The sequence below is a fragment of the Cyanistes caeruleus genome, chromosome Z (assembly GCF_971803275.1).
Source record: "Cyanistes caeruleus chromosome Z, bCyaCae1.hap1.1, whole genome shotgun sequence".
Lineage (NCBI taxonomy): Eukaryota > Metazoa > Chordata > Aves > Passeriformes > Paridae > Cyanistes > Cyanistes caeruleus.
Genome location: NC_141732.1, coordinates 34,700,123 through 34,724,893, shown reverse-complemented (window position 1 = coordinate 34,724,893; position 24,771 = coordinate 34,700,123). Strand labels below are relative to the sequence as shown.

The window sequence follows — 24,771 nt, the reverse complement described above, 5'->3', positions numbered from 1 at the left end:
GCTATGTGGAGAAGTGACAGTTGGTAAAAGTCGCCCAACAGATCTTTTTGTCTTGTACATTACTCTGGAATGACATGAGCTTTTTTTGTGGCAGCTCTTCTTTCATATTGAAGGGGGAAAGTTCTTGCAAGGTAAAGTACTACCTAAGCACTAAGCTAAAGAATACAGGAACAGATTTTCAATTATCAGCAATTTTTACTGCTGACACATCTAAATGTGTGCCTTGGTTGGACCAGCTCATTTATTTGGCACTCCAGAGGCAGAATATGGATTTTCACTTTATAGATTCATCAGAAATATATAATTTTTCAGATAATTTCTTTCTTTTTTTTTCATTCCTAAAATCTGCTTTTGTCCACACTAAAGAGTTTTAAGACCTTTTAGTCTCAATGGGAAAACAAGCATATGACCTTGCATTCAAAAAGACTGTCACAACAAAACATTTCTGCAATAAAGCCAGCTGGTTTGTTTGGGGTTTTAGTTTTGTTTGTTTGTATGGGAGTTTTGTTAGTTTTCTTTCTTTGTTTTGTTTGGGTTTCTTTGAGCCAGCTAAATCTTGGACGGTTGCTGCTGTCCCAGAGAAGGAGTTCTCACTCTCACTGTAGGAAACCTTTTGTCACTTCTTTTCTCTTCATGAAGTGGGAATTTTTCCATGGGATTACAAGTTAAGACTACGCTTCCTCACTGATAAAGCTTTCAAGGGCTAATGCTTCTCAGGAACATGGAAAGTTTTGAACAAGATGACAAAGTCAAATCAAAGCCCAAGTCAAAGAATCAAATTAAATCAAATTAAAGTCAAAATCAAATATTCAGTCAAAGAATACTTCTCACTTTCCTTCATAAAATTCATCTGATATGTTACAAAAGACAGTCAGAAAATGGTATTTCTGGTTTCAGAAAAGCTGTCAATTCCTACTTAAATTCAAAATTAGAGTAACAGTTGACATTCTGAAAAAGAATTAAAGTTTAGGTTTGTCAAATATATTACTAGGGTACAAGTGCTTTAGCACAAATACGTACTTGCTGCAGGTGTCCCTCTCCTCCAAAGAGTTTACTATGGGAAGAAGCCTTCTTCAAAAACAGAAGTGGGGATACTCTTCCTACACTGACTTTCACCTACAGCCCACAACTGAAACTTAACAAATATTTGATTTTTATCTTCTGAAGTTAGTATAAATCAATTTCTGGTAAAATGTTTTTATTTGAAATGCCTCAAAAGTCACTTCCAAGTGCTAGAAAAGAAAGCACTTTTGGAAGAAAGATAACTTTTTTTTGGAGGTAGGAACTTCCCATTTCATGCTTCAGAGAAAAACATTGACAGTTTTTTTAATGTGGAAGAAATAATCTGCCATCATTGCTTATTACTATGGAAACAAGTCTACTGTTAAAAAGACAAAGAATCACAGAATAACACAATAGCTGAGGTTGGAAATGGAAAGAACCACTGGAGGAGGTCATCCTGTCCAACCTCCTTACTCAAACTGGACTACCCAGAGCAGGCTGCTCAGCACAATGTCCAGGTGAGCATCTCCAACGTGGGAGACTCCGAAATCTCCCTGGGAAACTTGTGCCAAAGTGCAATCCCTCTCTCCACTTACTGACGTTTAGAAGGAAGGTCTTATGTTTCAGTCTGTGCTCACTGCCTCTAATCCTCAACCCCACAATCAGAGTTTTCAAAACAGAAGGGAATACAACTACTACCTTTTCCTTTACATTTCAGCATTTTGGCCACTTCTAGCCACATAGCATCCAACACATAAATGAGGTTAAAAGAACATAACATACTGTCCACATGATAAAGGGCAAGAATATATTGAGGCCAAAGAAAATGAAATTATAAATTATATATATGCTGTCTGCCTATTTGGAGAAAAGGAAGAACACCATCAGTTTTTTGTTTTTTTTCAATGTGCATTTGCAACCTTCTCGGTTGCAACATCAAAATATAAAAGGGCATTTTTATCCTCAGTAGCAGAGAGTACACCAGAGGAAAAAGCATAGACAGTTAAAGAAAAGTTAGCTCCCTAACAACAACGTTCAGACAATCAAAAGCCATGAATTTAGAAAACATGCTCAATTTAAAAGCTAACTTAACTTAGAAAAGTTCAATGCAAGAATTAGAAATGACTATGGCCTCTTTTTTCCTCCTAAAAAAGGCATAATTTGGGAGGAACTTGCTTTGTAAAAGTTCTAAATCCACAATTTTAACAATGCACAATCAATTAATTCTGGCATGTATGCGACAAGAAATAGGAAGGGCTACAAGCCTTGAACAACAACTGTCCATTAGCACCTGGAAACTTTTTAAAAGCCCTCCACAAAATGCTCCCCTTTTTCAGCCTGCTGTTTTCTGTGAAGTTTAAGTAAGAGCAGCACAGTTACCAAGTAGAGGACTCTACATAACTGACTGCAAAACAAACTGAACATAATGCCAAAGATGTAATAATTGCAAACACAGAATTTACATACTTATCCAAATACTCTTCCAGCAGAGTGATAAAGCCCATGGCACAATTTATTCATATTAAGGCAATTTATTACAACACTGTTCACTATCTGTGCTCTTGTCTGAAAAAGTTGTAATACAATACAGTGGTCAAAATGAAATACTACCTACTGGAAATAAGCAAATTAAGTTTTTTGAATAAAAATGCTTCTCTTCCAAAAAACCAATTTTATATATATTGGTGGACTCTTGCAAATTCTGTTTCTCACAAACTTAAAAGCCTAACTAGATTCAAGGAGAAAATCTGAAGAAGATACCATGCACTGAGAGAAGACAAAAGATTAAGTTTCAGCAGTGGTCAAAGAAGGGAGTCAAGTGCTATTTATTGCACATACTGATTGCTAGTTCAGACTGTCAAAACTTTGTTGTGTTGTCACACATAAGTGACAGAGACCTGGCCTTCACTATTTCACTATCACTAAACCAAGTGAGGAAAGAATTCAAAGATGATCTAAGTACAATGTGAATTTTGCTTACTGTCAGGACAGTCTCCTGTCCTGTCTCCTCGCCTCCAAATTACAGTATTTGATACAGAAATGAAGAAACATGGAGAACCCAACTGTACGATCTTTCCTTTCCACAAGTATGCTTTCTGAATCACTCCCTACATAAAAAAACTGTACACTGAATGAGGCTAATTATCACAGTACTGGGATTAGCACTTGTTTTTGTAACAGGTTATTTGCTTAGTGTTCAGTTCAGCATATCTGTGCTAGACAAAATCTGCTACTTGATGCTTGGCTAGATGGAGGTAACAGCTTACCACATTCACTAGGAGGCTACAAAGGGGATACCCAAGCAAAGCTTAAAAGGTTAGGAGAGACTAAACTGGTAGCAGCAGCACTCTTATAGCTTATTTCAGTTCTCCATCCTCTCCTTCACCAGCCTTCAGTGACTGAGGTGTGAAGATTACAAGAGAGCTGAATTGGCCGATGCAGATGCAGAGCAGCAAGAATCAAAGGCATATACACCAGGTTATGCTCAAACCTGGCAGACAGCACAGTGGCATGGAGCAAGAATGATCAGGACATGAAGATCAGAAGAAAGTAAAGTAAAAAACAGTAAAAAAGCCATTACATTTTAACTTAGAGAAGAGGTAACTAACGGACACTACACTTAAGCCTAAAAACATGAAGTCATAGGTTTACATAACAATCTGAAAGTCAGAGATCAGAAACTAAATAATATCTCTGGAGACTACAGGAAAGACACACTGAAAGAGAAAGCAAAAGGTCAAGGGGCATAATGTAAGTTAAGGAGGGCACTTTTGCAAAACTTCTAGGAGAAATTACCGAGAAGGAATTTTCATGCAGGAGGAACTGGGAAAAGCACTAAGTGTATCTCAATGCAATAAAGATCAAAATTGTTCAATAATATTATGTAACAAACTTACAGAAGATGTTTTAAAACTTATGAGTTTACAGGGACAAGAAGCTGCACATGTTGCTCACAAGGGAAAAACAGCAGTGGAAAAACTTCAGGTAACTGCCTGAATACTGAGGAGCTGAACTGTGATCACTGAACAGTCCTAACTCAGAATGGAGAAACAGGAAAGTTATCCTGTGTTTTCATAACCATAGCAGAAATTAAACCACAGGACACAAGTTTTTTGAATACTCTTGTAAACTCATCCTTTAAGCACATATGGTTCAGTATCACACAATTGTTTTAACTGTTCATTTTTCTTCCTCTCTTAACCCCAAATGTGCAACAATTCTTTGCTACTATGACTAGATCTCCTATACCATTGCACAGAAATATCAAAACAACCATTTCTCTCACTTGCAGCCGTTTTAAAAATTTATTTCACTCATCCTCCTTTGTACTTGAGGCATATTGCAAGACTGACAACATGAAGTTAAACATCTAGCCAATAATCTAGACTAACCAGCATGCTAATGATAATGTACATCTCACCAAAGACTTCTTTTTAATTGAAAGTGTTAATGCTATCCAGAGAGAACACTTCAGCTTCCTCATCCATCAGACGACTCAAATACTCACCTGTTTCTGAAGTTGGACAGCAAGCAGATATTATGTATCAGAAAGCTTAGAACACCAGTCAAAGCTTATTTGGAAAACATGAAGGATGTGGCTGCCACATTTAAGTACAGCAACTCCCCAGGATAAATCCTTCCACCTTTTCTCTTCCCACCAACTCAACTGCAGATGCAAGATATGAATACTGCCTCCAGCACCTCCACTACAGCAAAAGTCCATACCAGCTTAGTCCTTCCTTCTTTTGTGACGCTACCTCAATGAAAAGTCAATGAATTTACAAGAACATTGTCAGAACATAGTTCACTTTGCCTCTGAAAAAAACAGTTCTAAGAACAGGGAGACTGTCCTAGGTGTACTACGACCAATTAGTAGTACTACTAACTAGTAAATAGTTAGTACTAGTACTACTAGTAGTAACTAACTAATAGTAGTAGCAATACTAGTACTAAACATTTACATTCAAGAGATTTTTTCCTCAACTGAGTTGCTCAAATCTTCCTTAAGAAATTTACAGTTATTTACCATGCAGGGTAATTACCATCTGCCTTTTGTTCTCTGATTAGAATACAAACACAGCAGACATGAGACATACATTTTTGTATTGCCAATTTCAAGGAAGCAACAAGTTGATTTAGTTAGTGACAGAACCCAGGCTTCTCAAGCAGGTGCAAAAACACAATCTCTAATTGGAATACAGCAAACAGCTGGAAACACTCCTCAAAGAAAACCACTAGATTTGTGGAGGTTTTGTAAGATCATCCAAACTTCTTCCCATTCTAATGCACTCACAGCTTTGTACACTCTGGCTTAACAGCAAGATCTTCTATTAAGATATCTCTTAGGAATGACATGGAAAAAAGGCAATCCCAGCAGTGGAATGTAGAGTGAACACACTCCCAGAAAGCAGGGGAAGGAGAGATCAGGAGATTCGCTAAGTCATCTTGAAAAAGCAGTGATGGGTTAATGTGAAAGCTTATTAATAGCAACTAAAAATCAAGGCTGTTGACCCAGTTACTTATCATTTTAAAGAGGAAAAATTATTTAAGTAACTTCATCAGTAAAAGCAGTGAGGGGGCCAAAAAATACCTTAGAGGAGATGAAAGGAGGAGCAAGAAGACAAAACCATGATTGAAATCAGAGGGAGTTACTGTGTGCAACCTTTGTTCCCATTGCCAGAGCACGGCCTCCACATTTCCAGAATGTCCTCAGGACATGCTCTATTCAGGAGCAAGAAGAGTAGCACACTGCCAGTAAAGTAAATGTGGAAGACATGACCCAGCCAGTTCCACAGACAGGCAAATATACTTGAATAAGTGTGGGCAGAATTGTTCAGCTACGGAGTGTTTATCCTCGTCTGTCTAACATGGTTCTGCAATTAATGGACAAGGCCTTCAAAGCTGCAAAGCAGTCTGTTTCAAAGCAATCCTAATTTTCTAGTCTATTAAAATCACTAACAGGCACGACCTGGGGTCAAATGGAAGAAAAATATACAACGGAATTATGACTCTATTTAACAATAGCAAGTGAGGAGCAAATAAAGTGACTGATGAAATTCAATGCCAGTAATTACATAAGAGTCCACACAAGGAGAAAGATAATTTCAGCTACAGCTATGGACCAAAAACTTCCTTTTGTCTTCTCTCATTAAATGGAAACATTCTATTTGCTCATCTGCTAATTTTATAAGAAGTTCTGCATCCTGTCAGACTCCTAGGTGCCTGAACAGGGCAAAAAGAACATCCCTGACCCCAGATCAGATAAAATCTATATACTTTCTTCTTTCTCTGAAAGTAGTCTGCTTGATTATAGTTTTTCTTTTTTGCACCATCTATTTGCAGAATTTTGAAAAGTACAGCCTCTCCAAGCACAACAGCAATGTAAGTAAAAAGATTCTGCACCATGAAGAAAAAAGTAAGGTATGTTGTTTCCTGGTTCAGAAGCCCAATACCAAGCCTATGATTTTCCTGGAACACAACCAAACATCAGCTGTTCATTTCTAGCAGTGTACAAGCACTGAGGGAAGGCTTTAGACTGCTCAACATGATAGACCCTTTTGGGCTCAGGTACCTGGAAACTGAAGCCAGAAGGAAGAATAGCAGATAACATTAGGGCTATAGAAATCAAAAGAGAAGAAAGAATTTCTGGAGGAAATTATATTTTTGTTCCTCTTCTTCCTCAAGACACCCAGAGACAATGGGCAGTAATACAAGTTGGAACACAAGGAAATATTACTACAAATAAGGATCTGAATATCAAGGAAATAAAAAAGAGTATGTGTGGCGAAGATTAAACAGTGACAAAAATGGTACAGGAGAGAACTCCTGCCAGACACAAGCTCAGCCTGTCTAATACTAGATTTCCACTTCTTGTAATAATGGGATGTTATAACATCTTCAAAATATCCTTTCATGAGAGCCCAACACAAAGCAGCAACTATAGTAAGTACTCTCAATACAATCCCTGAGAAAGACTGAAAGCCTTGCTTAGTGCTCCTAATAGACCTAGGTCCAGATCTTCTTTCAAGAGCCACTTTGAGAGACAAGAGCACAATTCAGATTATATAATTCAAGTATCAGCAGTTTGCCTCAATAAACCATTTAATTTAATGTTATTTCCCCTCAAATCTAATGACTAAGCTATGCTCTGGATTTCTAGACACAGATCCTCACTTGTCTAACTGCCAATATGTCTACATTATTTTCATAACAGAAGCAACATCTTATAATGGGAAACCCACTTAGTTTTCTCTCCAAAAATGTCAACCATACTAAAAAGCTTATGAGAATGAAGAAGTTGAAAATAATTGTGACATTAAGATGTTTTTAATGAATAGCTCATCTGAGGGAGGAAGTGCAGTCAAACGTTTAGTTCTGTACGAGAGGGTTAATACATTTCTGTGAAATGATAACATGCTTCTGGGTGATAAGGGCAATTCAGGTTTTCTGCTTTTCACTTGATAAAGAAAAGCTGTCTAATATTCATTATATGTCTTGTACATGGTTTACATCATATTTGCTTGTGCATATCAAGTACCAGACAAAAAGCACTAACCCTGTACTAGTACTGTACAGGAGGAAAGCATTGGGGCTGCATGAGCAATACATACATACAGCAGTCAGGCGAAAATTACATTCAGCAGCTGAGGCTGGCATTTACCAGCCTGAAAGCTTATGGTTTGCAACACTATTTGAGGTCAGGCAGAAAGGATCAGTGCCTCAGAGTGAGAGGTCTCTAGCTTCAGTCCCCTGATTCGTGAGGATTACTCAAAATTGCAGTTACAGACTGCATAAGTTATTCTCTTTGATTCACGAACAATCTGAATCATATAAATGAAGGTAAAGTTCAAGGAAATATCTGCACATTGAGGCCACTGTCTGTGTGAAATTTTTAATTTGCTTTACACTACTGTAGAACTGTATTCAATAGAGAATATACTTCTGCTCCTGAAAAAACAAGTATATTTCTTCTCTTCCTCCCATGTTCCCAAGTATCTTCATCACTGATACTATCTCTATTTCCATTTCCACATGGCAAATTCTTTAAAGAGCCAAAAATATAAAAATATCAATGCCATCACTATTTATTTACTTTTATAAAGCACTTATTTGTGTTTACTGTGTATATCCTAGTAGCCCTCTAAAAACTATCACAATGGACTGCAATAGGTACAATGGATGATGAAAGAAGGAAGCAATTACCACCTGGAAGTTACTACACAGGCAGAAAAAAAGTGCCAATCTCTTTTCTTTCTTTTCTTGATCCCATCTTAGAGCAGCACTACAAATGAGGGAAACACTTCCAGATTTCCTACATACTGTAGGTATATATCTTAAAGTACACCCAGTGAACCTGGAGAAGTGGCTTCCCTCAGCTAACACCTACTGCTAGTGTTAAACTGCAGCAGTTCCTTCATTCATTTTAGGAGTACAGTGGTCAGAAGCCAGGTGATAATATGCAGTTACTTCTGCTATTCCCAGCTGCAGCTTAAGAATACTTGAAGTTATTACCCTAGAAACACAGTTTTTGGGATATTCCTTGTATTATTTTTACATAGCTAATAAAAAGGTAGATGCCTGATTCAGAGCTTCATGACATGAATTAGAGAAAAGAGACATGCACAAGTAAAATGTTTTATGAACACTGAAAAAACCAAAGCTCTCTTTATCTCCCTTAAAAAACCAATGTCAGCCTAATACTCACAAAACCACCACAAACCAAACCAGCTCTTGCAGCATATGTCTTGATTTCACCTTATTCCTCTGTTTTGTCCCAATGGTCCACAGTATCACACTCAATAAAAGAAACACTGCAACACTTCTAGCAATTGATTCAGGTGGTGTTCTTCAAAGAGACTGCACATCATCACAGTGAAAGCTTCACAGAGGGACAACCTACTTAAGAGTTCATGAAAAGGCCCCATACCCACTCATTCCAATGAAAAATGGATCCCTTCAAACACAAATCAGAAAAATTTCTTCAAACAATACAGATGTCTTTGATCACTTTGGAAGGGCTAGAAATGGGCACATTTTCCCACAGTACAAAATGCAAGATGGTCACCTACACCAACACCAACTGATGCTTACAAATACCAGTTTTCCCCTGGTATGCAAACCAAGTGCTACTGAGAAAGGAGCACTTCCTCAGAAGCATGAGGACAGAAGTGATTTCTCTTTTCTCCTTACTCATAAACCCATGCACTCTTCCAGAAACATGGTTTCGCTGCTGAGTCAAGTTTATTACTCTCTGTTCCTGTCAACAACCTTGCTGACCTCTGTCCTTACATGAAAATACGTTATTGAAGCTCCCTCTGTCCTTGTGATGGATGTGACTGCCTTCTCAAGTTTTACTCTGAACATTGCAGCCACTGATATTTTACTAAAAGACGGGTATTAGATAGACATAATCCACCTAAAAGATTGTTGCAAACATATGCTCAAAAATCTAGCTACCAGATTTACAAAGACAACAGAAAAAGTGCAGAAATTTCAATCAAATGGCAAAGCAGCATGTCAGCCATGAGTAGATTGTACTGAAAATCACAGACTAGTCTGAACACTATTGTTTTCATTCCATGTATATAGCTGGATTATTTCTGCATCTTTGTTAGTTCTGCAGTTGCTTTCTCTCTGGTGTGTTTTTTGGCTTTTCTGGAGGGGTGGGGGCCGAACCAACACAAGAAAAACCACCACAAGAACCACCACCACAAAACCCCCACAATTTTTTGAAAGCTTCCAAGGTAAAGTTAAAAATCTGAAATCTCCGAAAAGCTAAGCAGAAGACATAATACACGAATCTCTATCTACATCAAAGAGCTGTGATTTAGCATTTCAATTGGAATTTCATTATTTTATTTTTTTAATAATTCCAGACCTCTCCCCAACGGTAAACTTACAAGTACAAAGAGCATCTTTATTTCTGACAAGTAATCTAGTAGGATTCATAGCCATTATCTAGATCCTTCTGTATATTTATACTTCTTTTTCAATAGAACAGCTGCCATGTAGTGCAGTTTAAATTTTAAATGCAAGGTATAGGACATGAAACCCAGAAAAACCTGCCTTTAGGGTCAACTATATTACCCTTTTCAGTTGTAGAACTTTTCTAGGCAGCAAACTGTTTAAGTCATAAGCAGTCATAAACCAAAAAACACAACATGCTTAATTGACTCTACTTTCCTGCATTAGCTTTTTCACCCAGTTCATCATACAACTCCATCTTGCTCCAGGACAATGTATGGAAAGAAGATGTGTTTCCTTCAAGTCTAGGAGGGGCATCAAAATCTTTGTGTAGCCAAAGGTCAGCTAACACATACATACAGGGAATGTTTGTCTGCACTGGATACATATGTGGATAATTAGATATTTTTTTTCAGACTATCTTGTGTGGCAAGGTTTTGGTGGCTGGCTACAGGGATAACCTCTGTCAGATGATGTCAGAAGCTTCTTCTATGTACAAACGCCAGGGCAGTGAGCTCCAAAATAAAACCACCACTGGCCAAGACCAAGCCCATTGGTGACAGTGATTGCATCTCTAAGAGAATATGCTTAAGAAGGGGGAAAACTGCTGTACAACAGCAGCGAAGCATACCTCAAGGTCAGTGAAAAAAAGGTGGGAGACGAGAGGCTCCAGGCACCAGAGCAGAAATTCTTGTGCAGCCTGTGCTGAAGACTGTAATGAGGCAGGCTATCCCCCTGCAGCCCACTGAAGTCCATGATGCAGCAGAGATCACCTGCAGCCCACGGAGGACTCCACATCTGAGAAGGTGCTTGAAGGAGGATATGACCATGCTGGAAAACATACTAGAGCAGCTCATGAAGAACTGCAGCCCATGGGAAGGACTGATGCTGGAAAAGCTGGGAGGGAGCTCATAGTGCAGCAGGGAAAGACATGAGGAGGGAGGAGCAGCAGAGACAAGTGTGATAACTGATCACAGCCCCCATCCCCCATTTTCCTGAGCCACTCAGACAGAGGAGGAAGAGAAATCTAGAGCTGAAGTAGAACTTGAGAAGAAGGGAGGGGTGCGGAGAAGATGTTTTAAGGTTTATTTTTATTTATCATTATCCTTCTCTGACTTTTCACTGGCAGTTAAATGAATTTCTCCAAACCAAGTCTGGTTTGCCTGTGACCATACTTGCTGAACTTTCTGCTATACTTTTTCTTCACTGTCCAGGTAAGGAAGGTGAGTGATTAGAGTTACTCTGGTGGGCACCTTGTGTTCTGCTAAAGTTATCTCATCAAAACATAACCTCATTTCTCCACTGAGTTTTACTTTAGTTTCCATATTGTCTCATTTTATATGTTCTGCACAAACAAACTATACTCTGGAATTTGCTTCATGTCTCCTAATTCAGTAACATGCTACAGAGGCAATAGAGGATTTAGTATTTCCTTTTCTGTAGTTGCCAATTCTCAGCTTGTGATATCCTCTTTGACTTAGTAAAGTATCTCATTGCTGTGTGATCTTTCCTGGCTAGTTATCACCCATTCTCACTCTGTTCCATCAGGAATTCCCACAACCCCATCACACTCTTACCTTTCTCAAGTAAACAAGACCCAGCTCTCCCAAACACTCCTACTACCATAGCTCCTTGTGCTCCAACTGATACTCATGGTAACATCTGAAAGCAAAAGCAGCAACACAGATGCATGTCAGCCAATACCTGTGACATATCCACAAAGCTCAGCAGTTTTCAGTTGTTTGTCTAGCAGCTTAGCAGCCAAAACACCCCTCTGACATGAAAACTTTGACAAAGAGGACAAGTTACTGCAGTTATATCCAGGCTACATGGTCATTTTAAGAGACTAACTTACTTTGACGGGGATTGTTATCACCAGCTTTTTTTTTACAACTGAACAAACTACTATTTTTGCTCTTAATGAAGGAATACCTCTCTCCAGTCCAGAAGACAGGGCTTCCACTTCTACACAAAAAGTATATACACAGATTTAAAGACACATATATATAGTCCAGTTTACTTTTAGGCATATTTGAGAAGAGAAGATCTCAGGAAAAGTAGCATACAGAACGGGAAGACAAGTTTTAAAGTAGCCGAGTCATCCAGTCCCAATAGCAAATCACTAGCTATGCCACTGCATACTGTAGACAAGTTTCACAAAAAAAAACCCTGTTAAGTTTACAATGCATTCAGCACACATAATTCTAGGAAACCATAGAGCCAGTTTCAGTAAACCTATTTTTCATACCTTACATAATGCACTGAAGTAATTAGAAGTTGAGGACTGTGGCCACTGCCAAATGGCAGATCTTTTTAAGACATACAGAGATGACTGTTCATATAAATGAGGTATCTACATTTGTGTGTCTGTGAACATTTCCACATCCATGTGCTGTTTGTCTCTAGAAGCAAACAAACTCAAAGTATGCATGTCAAAAGAAAAAGAATTACAGCTTAATACACTGAATTTTACATTCACTGAATTTTCACATCAGTCATCTCATCACCAGTTTTGAACTCTCAAGCCTTCTTTAAGATCACCAGTATGTTAACACGAGTAAGAGCTAGTGGAAAAATATAGAACAGTCAACAGAAATGTGTATGTAAAGGAGACTTTGAACGAACAACCTTGTGACTTTTGATATATCAATTTTTTGTTTCAGCACACTACCCTTTTCAATTTCAACAGCTTCTGTGTTGTCTTTAAAGCAAAACAAAGGTTTCCAATAGCCTCTCCATAGCAAAGAAGATCAGCCACTGGACTTCTGGAAGAATGCCTCTTGCCCTCCTCTTTACAAATACAGATTTCAGAGTACAATAAGCACAGGATAAACACAGGCATAAAGAGTGAAATCAACACAGACCAGTAGATTAGACATTAATCTGTCTTCATGATACTTGATTTGCAAAGTTGAAGAGTGACTATTTGTGGTTGATGGTGAGAATTATGTCCACACTTCTGAAGGCAACAGAGCAAATTTGCTCCTAAAAAACTGCCTCCATCTGCTCTGCTTCACAATGGTTTCTGAAAAGTAGCATCTGCAGTGTTTGGGTGAGAAAATTTGGAATTTAAGCTCTCTGCCTAAAGACTTAAAAAACTGCCCAGGTTTTTCCAAAACAAAATATGCTATAGCCAGAGCAAAACTCCACAAGTTCTGACTTAACCAGAGATCAGACTGCCACATTTCTTTCTAATATATACAACAACCAAGTGCACTTTCCCTTCTTTCCTAAGTAATACATTTGTAACAATAGCAGCTTGTGCAAAAATCATGAGCAAAAATCCTTCTTGGTAAGATCATAAGCAGAATGTTCTGAGCCCAGTTTTGCAGTTCATACAAAATCCTCACAAGGAATCCAAGCAGTTGAAGCAAGACAGCATTTTGTTTACCAGTGCTGAGAATCACTTTCATGTCCCAGAAGTCTGTCTCCCAGGCCATGATTCGTCACCCTCAGCCTGCTAGCTGTATTTTCCATAGAGCACTCTGGGCAGCCCTGGAGAACAGGTAACCAACCACATGTTCTGGTTTCCCCTCTCTTAAGACTTTGTGATAGCTCTCCCCTTTTGATGTCACTGCTCCAATGATAACATAAAAAGCTTCAGTGGTCACAAGAATGCTGAACATAATATTCTGCAAGAGCCGCAATTCAGCTCACCAAAGATTTTTTACTGCACTTTAAAATTTGTTCCTCCAACAATAGCCTTGAAATGGACAAGCTTAATTGGTCTGGGAGGTAGCAAAAGCAAGGAAAATGCCTGGACAGCCATAAGAACAATCCAGGAGATTCCAGCATGCTTCCCCAAATGAGCTGAGGGGAAGACAAAATTTTTAAACGCAAGGAGCAGCAAACGTAAGACAGCAAGAGTTAGGCAAAGCAAGGTAAAGGTTTAAACCACAATTGTTTTATAGGAAATCATATCTTAAATTCATCACATGGACTGACTGCAAGGAAGAGGCAGCTGACACCCATGCTCCAAAAAGGCACCACATGGGCCCCAGCAAGGCTGAAAATTTCTTTTCAGTACCACACACAGCTGTTAGGAACTTGAAATTTCAAGCTGAAATTGAATTTCATTCAAGATGAAATAAATAAGCTGGTGGTCTACATAAGAGAACACATAAGTGCATTTGTAAGCCACAATTCTCCAGATGCACTGTGTCTACAATCCAAGAACAGTGAGGTTATCATACCAAAATGGTCATATTGATAAGTTACCCTGTTTCTCAAAATAGGACAAACTCTCCCAGAATGAGCATTCCAAAGTCACTTTTATGACCAAGAAGACCATCCTTGCCCTTCTGGATATGCTGATTGAACAGAGCATAACTTTCTAGCACAGGCAATCCCTAAGCAGTAACTCCAAAGACACTGCATAGTAAATATCAAAGCATGTCAGTATACAGATACTCAGTAACAGTCATACCAATTGTACTAAACAGCACTAAAGTATTCTCACCTACTTCTCTCGACAGAGATCATGAGGTCTTCCATGTTTATGTACACACCTTCCTCTTAAAGAGATGCAATAAACCTTAGACAACATTTCTTCTTCAAATTGTTTAAATTTAAGATCTTTAGAAGATCAAAATTAAAACCACTCTAGGTGGCAATCATTCAGGTATGTCTTTTCTGGAAAATCAACCCTATTTTGAAAATCCAGAGATATAAAAGGCCATAATTAGATATGGTGCCTTGAAAATTAAGTTCTCTTACAGCATTGTACACTGGTAGAATGATCTCCTATGTCTTGCTTTCTAATCCAATCTATTAGACTACTTCTTCACCTCTCTTGCTATCTGAGACAAAAAAAGTCCCAAGGGGCTAAGGCAGCAGAAAATGGAGAAACACAAAGGTGCAGAACTAAGTTACTGAAAACAGCTACCTCTCTATGACATCAGTCTAAAACAGAAAATGCAGCACCCAAAAAATACCTGATAGGAAACAAAATCTTGACATAATGCGGAAATGTAACACTAGAGAGCAATAAATTAAACCAATGGCACTCCTCTTTGTTTCAGAATGCTTTTAAACCACTTTTGCCCCAACCTAGATGAAGACTCAGTAACTCCAGAATACTCTGGCATCCTCGTTTTGCTTCACTACCCACCCTACCACACACCCTCCACACAGCCCATAAACAAGAGATACAGGTAAATCTACAGTTAATTCACAGGAAACAAGTCCATAACAATATGGGCAACTCACTTGCTTTGAAAACTCTTTTTTATGGCACATATATTTTAAGAGTGATCCTCAAAAGAGGTAAGTTGTTACATGAACATCAGAAATTATGAAAATCTGTGTTCATGGAATTTTCTTATATATTTTTATGCTTTCCCCTGCAGTAACACAGTTTGCCTCCAAATCCTTACAATTTCCATTCCCTGCAATTCCTTTGGTTTTCCTTGCTTTCAATATCCTCCTTTATTTCCTGTGTCCTTGTCAGAGAGACCGTACAGAGAGACTGCAGCTGTTTGGAAGCAAAATACTGTCTAACTGTCCAACAACTACCCGTGTCCACAGATCAATAAGTCAGACAAAACAGCATCAGATCCCTTCAAGCTGTTTGCTTGAGAGAGCAGACTAATTTATCTGATACTTAACCAGTAATTTACTAGAAGTCTTTTTAAAAAGCTAAAAAGCCTCACTGAAGTTTGAAGCTATTTACAGAGAAATGGACTAAGCCAACAAGGATGACAATTTACTTAAGAATGCCAATTCCTAAGCTTTACTTAAGGATGCCAATTTCGCTTTTACATGGGAAGGCAGCCTGAGGAGGCCATATACTACAGTTTTCCATTCTTTTCCTACTTTCTGCTGTGTTCATATTTTCTATTATTGACTGAATTCTTGTTTGTACCATTCTCCCTTAAAAATACTATAAAAAATGTATACACCAGTAGAGTTATCATATTAGAAACACTGGTTTGGTAAAGACTAACAAAAAAGGATAAGAATACATCAGTGAATACATTTTTTTTTTATTTTTTACATACCCTTCAAGCTTGGAAAAAAATCCCTCTCACTGCTGAACACATGTCTCAATTAAGTTACCTGGCACTTTCTGTACCAAGTTATGACTGGAAAGACAGGACCCCTATACTTCTAGGATTGAAAAATAAAAATTGAAGAGCATACTTTTGTCTGTCAGATGAAAACAGACTGTACATAAACGAGCAAGTAAGTTAGGAAGAAGGGCTGAAGGGCAGAAGTGTAGCTCTGCTTTAAATACAAAGAGCTATTGATTTTTTACCCAGAAGCATTTATACCTTAAATACCCAACTCAAAAGCTACTTTTGGGTGTGTGGGGAAAGCACGTGAAAAAAATCAAGGTTGAAAAAAAAGCAGTCTCGCAGAATTGAGGTGACACTTGCATGACAAAGAAATCTGAGTTCTCACCATCACTTCTGACCTTGTGCAACTAGACCAGTCCCAAACTGCTGCTCCTTTATTTGCAATGCCTGAAACAGGCATCCCCAGGCTAAAGGTAACATGCTTACTATACAGTAATTGAACGTTTTCAGGCTGCAAGAAACTGCAGGATATCTGATAATTCAATCCCCCTGTTCAGACCAGGCCAATTTAAAGTAGTGCCTTGTCTGGCAAAGTTCTGAATCTCTCCAAAGTTGTAAGGCCCATAACGTCCACAGTTCTCTGCTTCAGAGTGAAGGAAGATTCTTCCTAAAAATATCTGCCACACAGTTAGGTGCTTCAGTCTGAGCCCGATTCCCAGTGACTTGCCTTACCAGCATGCCAAAGCCTGGCACTATCTTTTCTTCATCTGCCATAAGAGAAGGAGAGAGGGCATTAGGATCTCAGAGCTGGGATCTCCCTGGGCCATCTCTTCAATCACGCTGGGAAATCCCAGTGTCCTCTACCTCTCCTCACAGTTCCCATGCTCCAGCCCCTATGTAAGCTTGCTGCCCTTGAACGAGTGAGCTCCACTAGGTCAGGAGCTGCTACCCACACATTCAACCCCCTCGCTGAAGGCACACAGCTCTGCCCCAGTGCAAGCCTCAGCCTTTGCTGAATGCCATAAGGTCCCCAGCTCTCCAGGCTGCCAAGATCCCTCGGCACAGCACACCTGCACCCCAATACACTGACTGGTCCTCACCACAAACGTAATCAGTGACAGAGCTGAGGATCACGATTCCACTAGAGAGATACGCTGTTCCATAACTGGATTTTTTCCAGGTTTGTAAGGTAACATAATCCTAGTCACTACTGAGTAATTTTTACCATATTTACCACTTTCATAGCTTTTTCCTAATCCTTCATATTCAATATGCCTCATCAAATAAAAAGCTGCCAAATGCAACAAATCCTGTAAGTTATTTTTCCTCAGTGTCCAAATTCATTATTAGTAATATTTTTGGTGCCTCGTTGCATAAAAGCAGAACCAATACCCTATGGGCAGAAGAGACTGACAGTGTTTTAAAAATAAATTAAGTTTTAATAAAGAAAAGAATATTTTTCTATCTGATTCACTTTTTCAGTCCAACTCAACAGGCCCTTATGACAAACAACATCACACACATCTTGACTCTCACTTTCTCGAAATAACGTCCCTGCAGTATGTACCTCAGTTTGCTGATCTTTACAAGCATAATCACATATTTATTTAAGTTTGAAGACACTTGTCACACTGGTGGCTAAAAGCTTTCACTTGCAAGCCTCCAAAAATCAAAATGCATTTCTGAAACAGCTCAGATGTCTAACCTGCACCCAACCTCCAAAATAAGCTGCAAAAGCAATTTTCAGATCGTATCATAAACACTTTATGTAAACTTGCTCAAAAACACACACACAAACCACAATGATTACAGACTCACAGGGTTTCTGTGCCAAAAGGCTCAATATCCTACTACTAAATCTGCATGATAATTCTTTCCAAAAACTACTGCTTACTCTGCTTGGCTCTGGGCCATTTCAACTTATAAACAGGAAAAAAAGTGATGCCATGGAAAAGATATGTACAGAAAGCCTGCACACACTAAAAAAAGCAGATAAACACATTTTTAATGGAAATTCAAAAAATCACTTTAAAATATTGACTTGTAGGTAGGGAGACAAAAAAATCCACCACAATCCAAATCCAGCAAACATTTGCACAGGTTTTTAATGAAAGCAGAAGTATCCATGTGCCTAAAAGCGAAACCTTCACAGAGCAAGAACCCGAGCAGAGAGTAAGCACAAATCTCTAATATTTTCACTCTGGGACCTGACTATATTTTAGGTGCCAAGCAACAAAAGATAAAGAGGAGATAACTTTCAGCTGTGCTGAAAAACCAGGCAGCAAAGGTTGTCAAACTATATGTTGCTGTTGCGTGGTGCAAGTTCAATCACACGACACAGGAGCTGTTCCAACAGACAGACCCAACTGCTCCATATACACAGCTAATGTTTCGAGCCATACTTTGTGGTTTAATAGCCATTCCTCGGGCTCTTACACAACTAGAAGTCATGCAAACAAATACAGTGCATGGCTTTCAGCAATTTTGAGACTATTTAAGGGTAGGCTTCCTAACAGGGAATCTTCCAGGCATGCAGATTATGAAGCGTAAGAGTCACAGAATTCATACTTTACTCCTCCAGAGGCTGGCAGAAAACTTAAAACATCACTACCTTCCCCATACCCTCCTTCCAGAAAAAAAGCACACAAGCACAAATAACATTTTTTTGGAAGTAGAGACTGGTAGTATTACAGGAAGAAATGCATTTCCACTATTCATAAAGGATATCAGATACAATCATAAACACCCTCTAAAAAAAGTTAAAGTTTAAAAAGTTCTTTACTGATATTCTTTACTGATACTAGCTGCACACCCTTGTGCTACAGTTGTGTACCTTACACAGAAGATCATAAATTCAGTTAAAGACTTAAGTAAGTTTTTCAGGAGGTTATGTTGCTGGAACTTTTTTTCCTTCTGTTTGGGGGAGGGTTGGGTTGGTTTGGTTTGGTTGTTGTAATTGAAATGCTAGAGTAGTTTCCTTTAATATTTTAATTTCCCATTTGGGATTGTCCTAGAAACTGGTGACCAAGCCCAAATGCTTAGAGATGTGAACTTTGAAATACTACAATGTTGCATTGAAGGCTTATTATGACAGCCTATGTTCAAGAAAACCACACCAGCTGCCAGACAATGCAGCAAGCAAGTCAGGTCGTTTGTCTGGATGCAGAACCCCAGTTATTACAAGAGACACTAGAGAAGCATCTTGACACACTTTCCCACCAGAAGACCGATAACAGATCTTACTTTTTCATGCACCATGGTGGCAAAGAGCTTGCATAAGACGGATGATAGAGAGACTCAACCTAAACACGGTGCCAGGGATAATGGGAACAGCAACTCCAGAGCTTAGAGCTCGGTTGCCAGGCTGTCCATTGAGAAAATCTAAGGAAGAGTGTTTTAAGAATGAACATTTGGAGCATGTGTGTGCATTTCAGAAGTTCAGAAAACATTGTATGTCATGGTTGCTTAAATTAGTTGTGAAAATACCTATGACATACTTACTACTTCTTTCGAAAACTTCCTGCATCTTTCCTTAAGTGAAGTATGCATTCTTTGCCCTACATTACACAACAAGCAACTTCCTGAAGGAAGCTTTATTTTAAGTCATCAAAGCACAAGAACAAGAGTATTTTTCCTATCAAGAATGGAGGATCTTTTCTTTATGCAAGGGATTCTAACAACAAAGCATTTACTGTAGTTCACATAGAAAAACAAGTTAAAAACGGTTTAGAATATGCATATAAGAATGCAACCAGAAGGTGTTAAGAAAAAAAAAAAAGGCACTAAAAAAGGTATAACATAAGAAAACAAACAAAACCCAGTAAAACAAAGGTGGGGAAAAGCAGCACTATCTTATTAAAATATTCGTGTAATGGGAGCTCTCAGTGTGCCATGATTTAACCCTAAGTACCAGCAGCAGCTCTCCATGACTCTCCCCCTTTGCCAGTGGGACATGAGCAAGAATCAGAGAAGGGAAAACTCGTGTACTGAGAAAAGAACAGTTCAGTAATTGAAATAAAGTAAAATACTAAAACAACATTAATGATATAGTACTATAATTGTAATGGATAGAGAGATGAGGGGGGTGGGAGGAAGGGGTGACCCAGGAATAAAACCCAAGAGAAACAAGTGATGCACAATACCATCAGTCACCAAACACTGACTGATGCCCCAAGTACCTGCCAGGAAGAAAATTAACTCTATTCCAGCCAAAACCAGGGCACTGAAAAAATTGTAACATTTCCTCTTATTCTGAAACCTTCCCTTACTGTTAACCCATCCACATCTTGCATCACATTAACTGTGACAACCCTTATGTTTAGATAATACATCTCCATTTGAACTTCCAATATGAAGCATATGCCATACAAGACCATTTAAAATACCTAAGATGCAAGAGCTAACAAAAAGGTTGCAAAGCTATTGGTTGAAAAAGATTTAAAGCCTATCTTTCCCAGGGGGAAAGAAAAATAAAAAAAAAATTGGTCAAAAAGATTCTGTCCGCATGTGGATTTCATTTTGCCAAGAAAATTTGTGGGTGAAAAAGGGCTGTATAAGCAGCAAAACTAAACATAAAAAGGCAAAGAAAAGAACTCTGAACCCCACCTTTATTTTTTAATTAAACACAGCTTTTCCAAGAATTTAGTGTTCTCAATCATGCTTAATAGTCTTTACAGCAGTTTCTCATTTTAACCTTTCTGTGACAAGGCAAAAATATTTCTCAAGCTCAGTATTTTGATGTCTCAGACCAAAAAGATAATTTAGATTATTTCATAAGCAGACGTTCCAAAGCAGAGCATGCATTTCCAAATTAAAGACGTATCTCTGGTCTTCTTGCTATTATTAAACTGAAATTTGTACTTTAGAGAATATTCTGAATTTTTAATTTCCAGGCTTTTGCATATTTTACATCTAAAATATGACAGATTAGACAAGGATCAAGTTATTCATACTCTGTGAACTACAATCAGAAGAACTGTATATTAATATTATATATTTTCTTTAAAATAGATTTGTTTCAGTCTCACACTATCCGTAAATACTTATGTTGGGGGTGGGGGGTGGCAGTATATTAACACTTGCTAGCATCCACTTGAGCTGCCTTGATATTGGCACCTCCAAAGAACAATTTTAGGCCATAAAATCGTGATTTCCAGTTGCTGTAAATACTACAAGGTGAAAGTGAAATAAAAATATAAAACTGATAGTCACAGAGCATGGCATAAAATGAAAGCACCTTATCTGAAAATAATTAAGGAAGTACATTTGCATTTATTTTCCAAATAAATCCAATAAATATGCAACTCATATCTTTTATAACCAACTTCTTGAAACAAATGTTTATTATATGTCTATTAACATTAAATCTGTCATTATTATAATCTATTCACAGTACAACTAATTTATGTAAAAAACAAAGCCTCCTATTTTCCTTTATAATTCAAAGCTAGTGAAACTAACATACCAACATTATAATAAGTAATTCTCATATGCTAAAGGTGGTTGCAATCTCGTGTCCAAAACATGCATTATGTTCAAACATGCAAAGTAACAGATTTACAATATTGTGGTAATTCTAACCAGGAAGTACCATCAAGCCATTTCATTACATCACAGTTTGACCAAATTAAAATGGAGATGCTCCAGTGAGAGTTTCTGGTTTCGGTGGGGTTTTTTTTTTGTTTCATTGCTTATTTTTTCTTTAATCTATCAAAATCAATTGTAACTCTTGAAAAGTCTCCACATATTGAACATGCTTCACTTGTTCCTACCAAGAAGGTATCTTTCCATCTCATTTTATTTTATATGGTTATAAAGCTGTGAAGGCATCACCATGTCATAAATAAACTAGCATCTATCACCAGGCATGCCAGAATTAAATATAACTCTCACTGTAAAGCCACATTAACTGCTCTCCAGTTTGAGAACAAAACCACAAATACCACACAGAGATGGTATAACTATGCACAACTGCTAAAAGCACAGAAGTTTTGTACGTGTCAATATGAACATGCAATTCTACTATAACTGCTCAGCATATACAGAATTAAGCAGAACCACTAAGAATTCAGCTTTCTACTGCACTTAACAGGCACCTCATATAACCTTCACAAGAAGTCCAGCTCCTCACATTCTACAACCAGCTAGGCTTGAAAACAGGCACTAATCCTTTCAGCAGAAGTTTCAGCTTCTCCAAACTGAAAGACTTAGCAAATGCATAGTTATCTGACAAAATAAACACTTTCCATTTCCCTTCTTAATATAGGACTTAACCTCATGTGCGCCTTTAAAAACAACTAAACTAACTAAAGACTTAGCAACAGAAGGAGAGAAAGCAATATTAAGTAGACTTAGTAAAGTTCAACAGATGACATCCAAAGAACTGACACGAGTAACAAAGACGTTTAAGAGAAAAGCTGTTTTCACCAGTTATGGACATAACAACATGTCTAAAATACAGCACAACTTCAAAAAGCCATCTTTCCTTTCCAGATGTTGCAACAACTGAGACTATCAATACAGACCTGAAAAAAAACACACCACCCTAAGATTTTCCACTACAGACACACTTTTCCTAGCTGACAACCTTTCCTCTAGGCAAGTTATTCCTTTTCACCAAGGAGATGCAGGTACCCCAGTGGAGGAAAAGTACTTTATGGAAGTGAAATGCCTTTTAAAATCAAGATCAATTTTCTAAATGAAGTAAAGAATCAGCAACATTTCTAGTCCAATATCCTTGCACATTTGACAGCCATGAATGGAGACTTTCCATACTGCCGACACTGGAAAAAACACTTTTTCCATACTGGAAAAAACAAAAAAAAAAGAAACAACACCAAAACAGACCAAACCATCACTGAACATTGTTCTGCTGGGGGAAAAGACATAGCAAAGATTCTCTCAATCTTAATTGCTGCTTAAAGTGCAGCAGTTTCGCTGCCTCTCAATGTCTGAATATTAGATCGTAATATGGTTTTTTACCAAAAGTTAATACATTAGGATCAAGAGTACAACTAAGGATGCTCAGCAAAACAATCTAAATTTGGCCCTGATGCCTGAGTTTAGTTCATCATTTTTCCCTCTGGTGACGTATATTTGACTGCGAAAGATAGACCTTCATGAAGCGTCTTTCCCTTTGGAGAAAAGCAAGCGAAGAAAAAAACACTCCTTATGCCCAGTCTAGAAATCTCCTGGATTTGCCTGTAAATTATGACATTATTTCAAAATTATAATACAAACCACATATCATACCACCTAAAAATGTTTTATGTATTTTTTAGACAACGACTAGCAACAAACATTTACCTGCTGCGCTGACTTAAGTATATTGTAAAACTTTATTTGGGTGCCTGCAAGAGCTCTTTTGAGAAAAATCATTCTCACTATTGCAAGTACCATTAAACACAGCATCCATGATAGTGCATACCAAAACTTCAGAAGAAACCCCAAAAAAGTCCCTTTCTGGAGAATGAAAAAGTCCAGTGTTCCTTAATCCAACATTAAGATCTTTGTACCCTAGGCTTATGATGATTTTATTATGTGGTAAAGGTTAGAGTACTTTTCGCCACCATGACTTTCCAAACCGTGGAAAATACAAAAGCTTTTATCTCCCAACAGTAGCATACTAGGTCAATTTGTCTATAGGATTGCTAAGAGCTTAAGAAGATTAAGAGAGATCAGGCTTTAAGATAAGGTTATCATCTATACCAGGAATGTCCATGCAATTTTAAAACAAAAAGTTGAAATAAAGCTTCATCAGATAAAACCTCCATTTCCATATAACACATACTGGAAAAATATTTTTCTCCTGTATATTTTACTTGGAAGGCCTGGGAGAGACTAATCTGCCCCTTGTACTGTGCAGTCTCAGGACATAGCAAAAGCTGCTTTTGAACCATATAATACAATGCAAAGGTAAAAATTCAAACTCTCCCTTAACTTTCTGCATTGTAATCCTTTACTATGTTGTCAATCCCGAATTTCAAGAGGAGCTTGTCTTTAAAACCACTTCATTTCAGAGCAAGATTTCTATCAGTATAAACATCCATACCAGAGACTCCGGTAAATCACCCAACTAAAGTGCCCAAGACATAAGCACCACTAAAAATACACTCCAAGAAAAGACTTAATTAGACACCTCGTTTCCTCACCCTCCAGGCCCGAAGAACGATGTCTTGTTTTCTGACCTTCTCCCATACCACTTCCTAATTAGTAACTTCACATATGTATAAACAACTTCATTCTGGCTGCCATTCACAAAGAACAGCTTAGGAAAACATCTAAGGCCCTGATCCCAAAACCACACAGACACGCGTTTAAATATAAGCATGTGGGAAACTCCAGCACAGCCTTGGAAGCGGCTCTTGTGTTTGATTATAAACAAGCACATCAACCCATATGTTGAGACCACAGTCCTGAAAACATCGAAGCTTCAGGATGAACGAACCACATGCCCAAAACCAGCTCCTCAGAGGGATCCTGCTGTGGAGCGGTTTCTAAGAGGAAATCCAAAAACACGTCTATGGAACTGACGATGAGAGCCCCGAAGTCACTCAACGGGGGGTCTCACAAGCCAAAAGCCGAAGTTGCAGTCAGGATTTTGGAGCAGCACGCAGGAACTTACGATGACCAGTCACTGTGCCCGGTGAATTCCCGCAGTTACCGGCAGCCCGCTGCGAGGGGAGGAGCCTGGCTCCGGGCACGGATATGGACACGGACACATCGCCCCCTCTCTCTCTCTCTCTCTCTCTCACTCACTCACACACACACACACACACACACACACGCA

General features: G+C 38.3%; 1 protein-coding gene across 3 annotated transcripts in view; it reads right to left on the bottom strand.

Moving 5' to 3' along the window:
• Window positions 1-24,771, bottom strand: part of RNF38 (ring finger protein 38) — a 104,115-nt gene that overhangs the window by 78,166 nt on the left and 1,178 nt on the right. The window contains exon 2 of one of the 3 annotated variants that reach the window (XM_086866663.1): window positions 11,544-11,628. The exons of the other annotated variants lie outside the window; for them this stretch is intronic. Coding sequence (XP_086722789.1) covers window positions 11,544-11,592 — 49 coding nt within the window. The 5' untranslated portion in view covers window positions 11,593-11,628. The remainder of the gene's footprint in view (window positions 1-11,543; window positions 11,629-24,771) is intronic. 3 annotated transcript variants of the gene reach the window in all.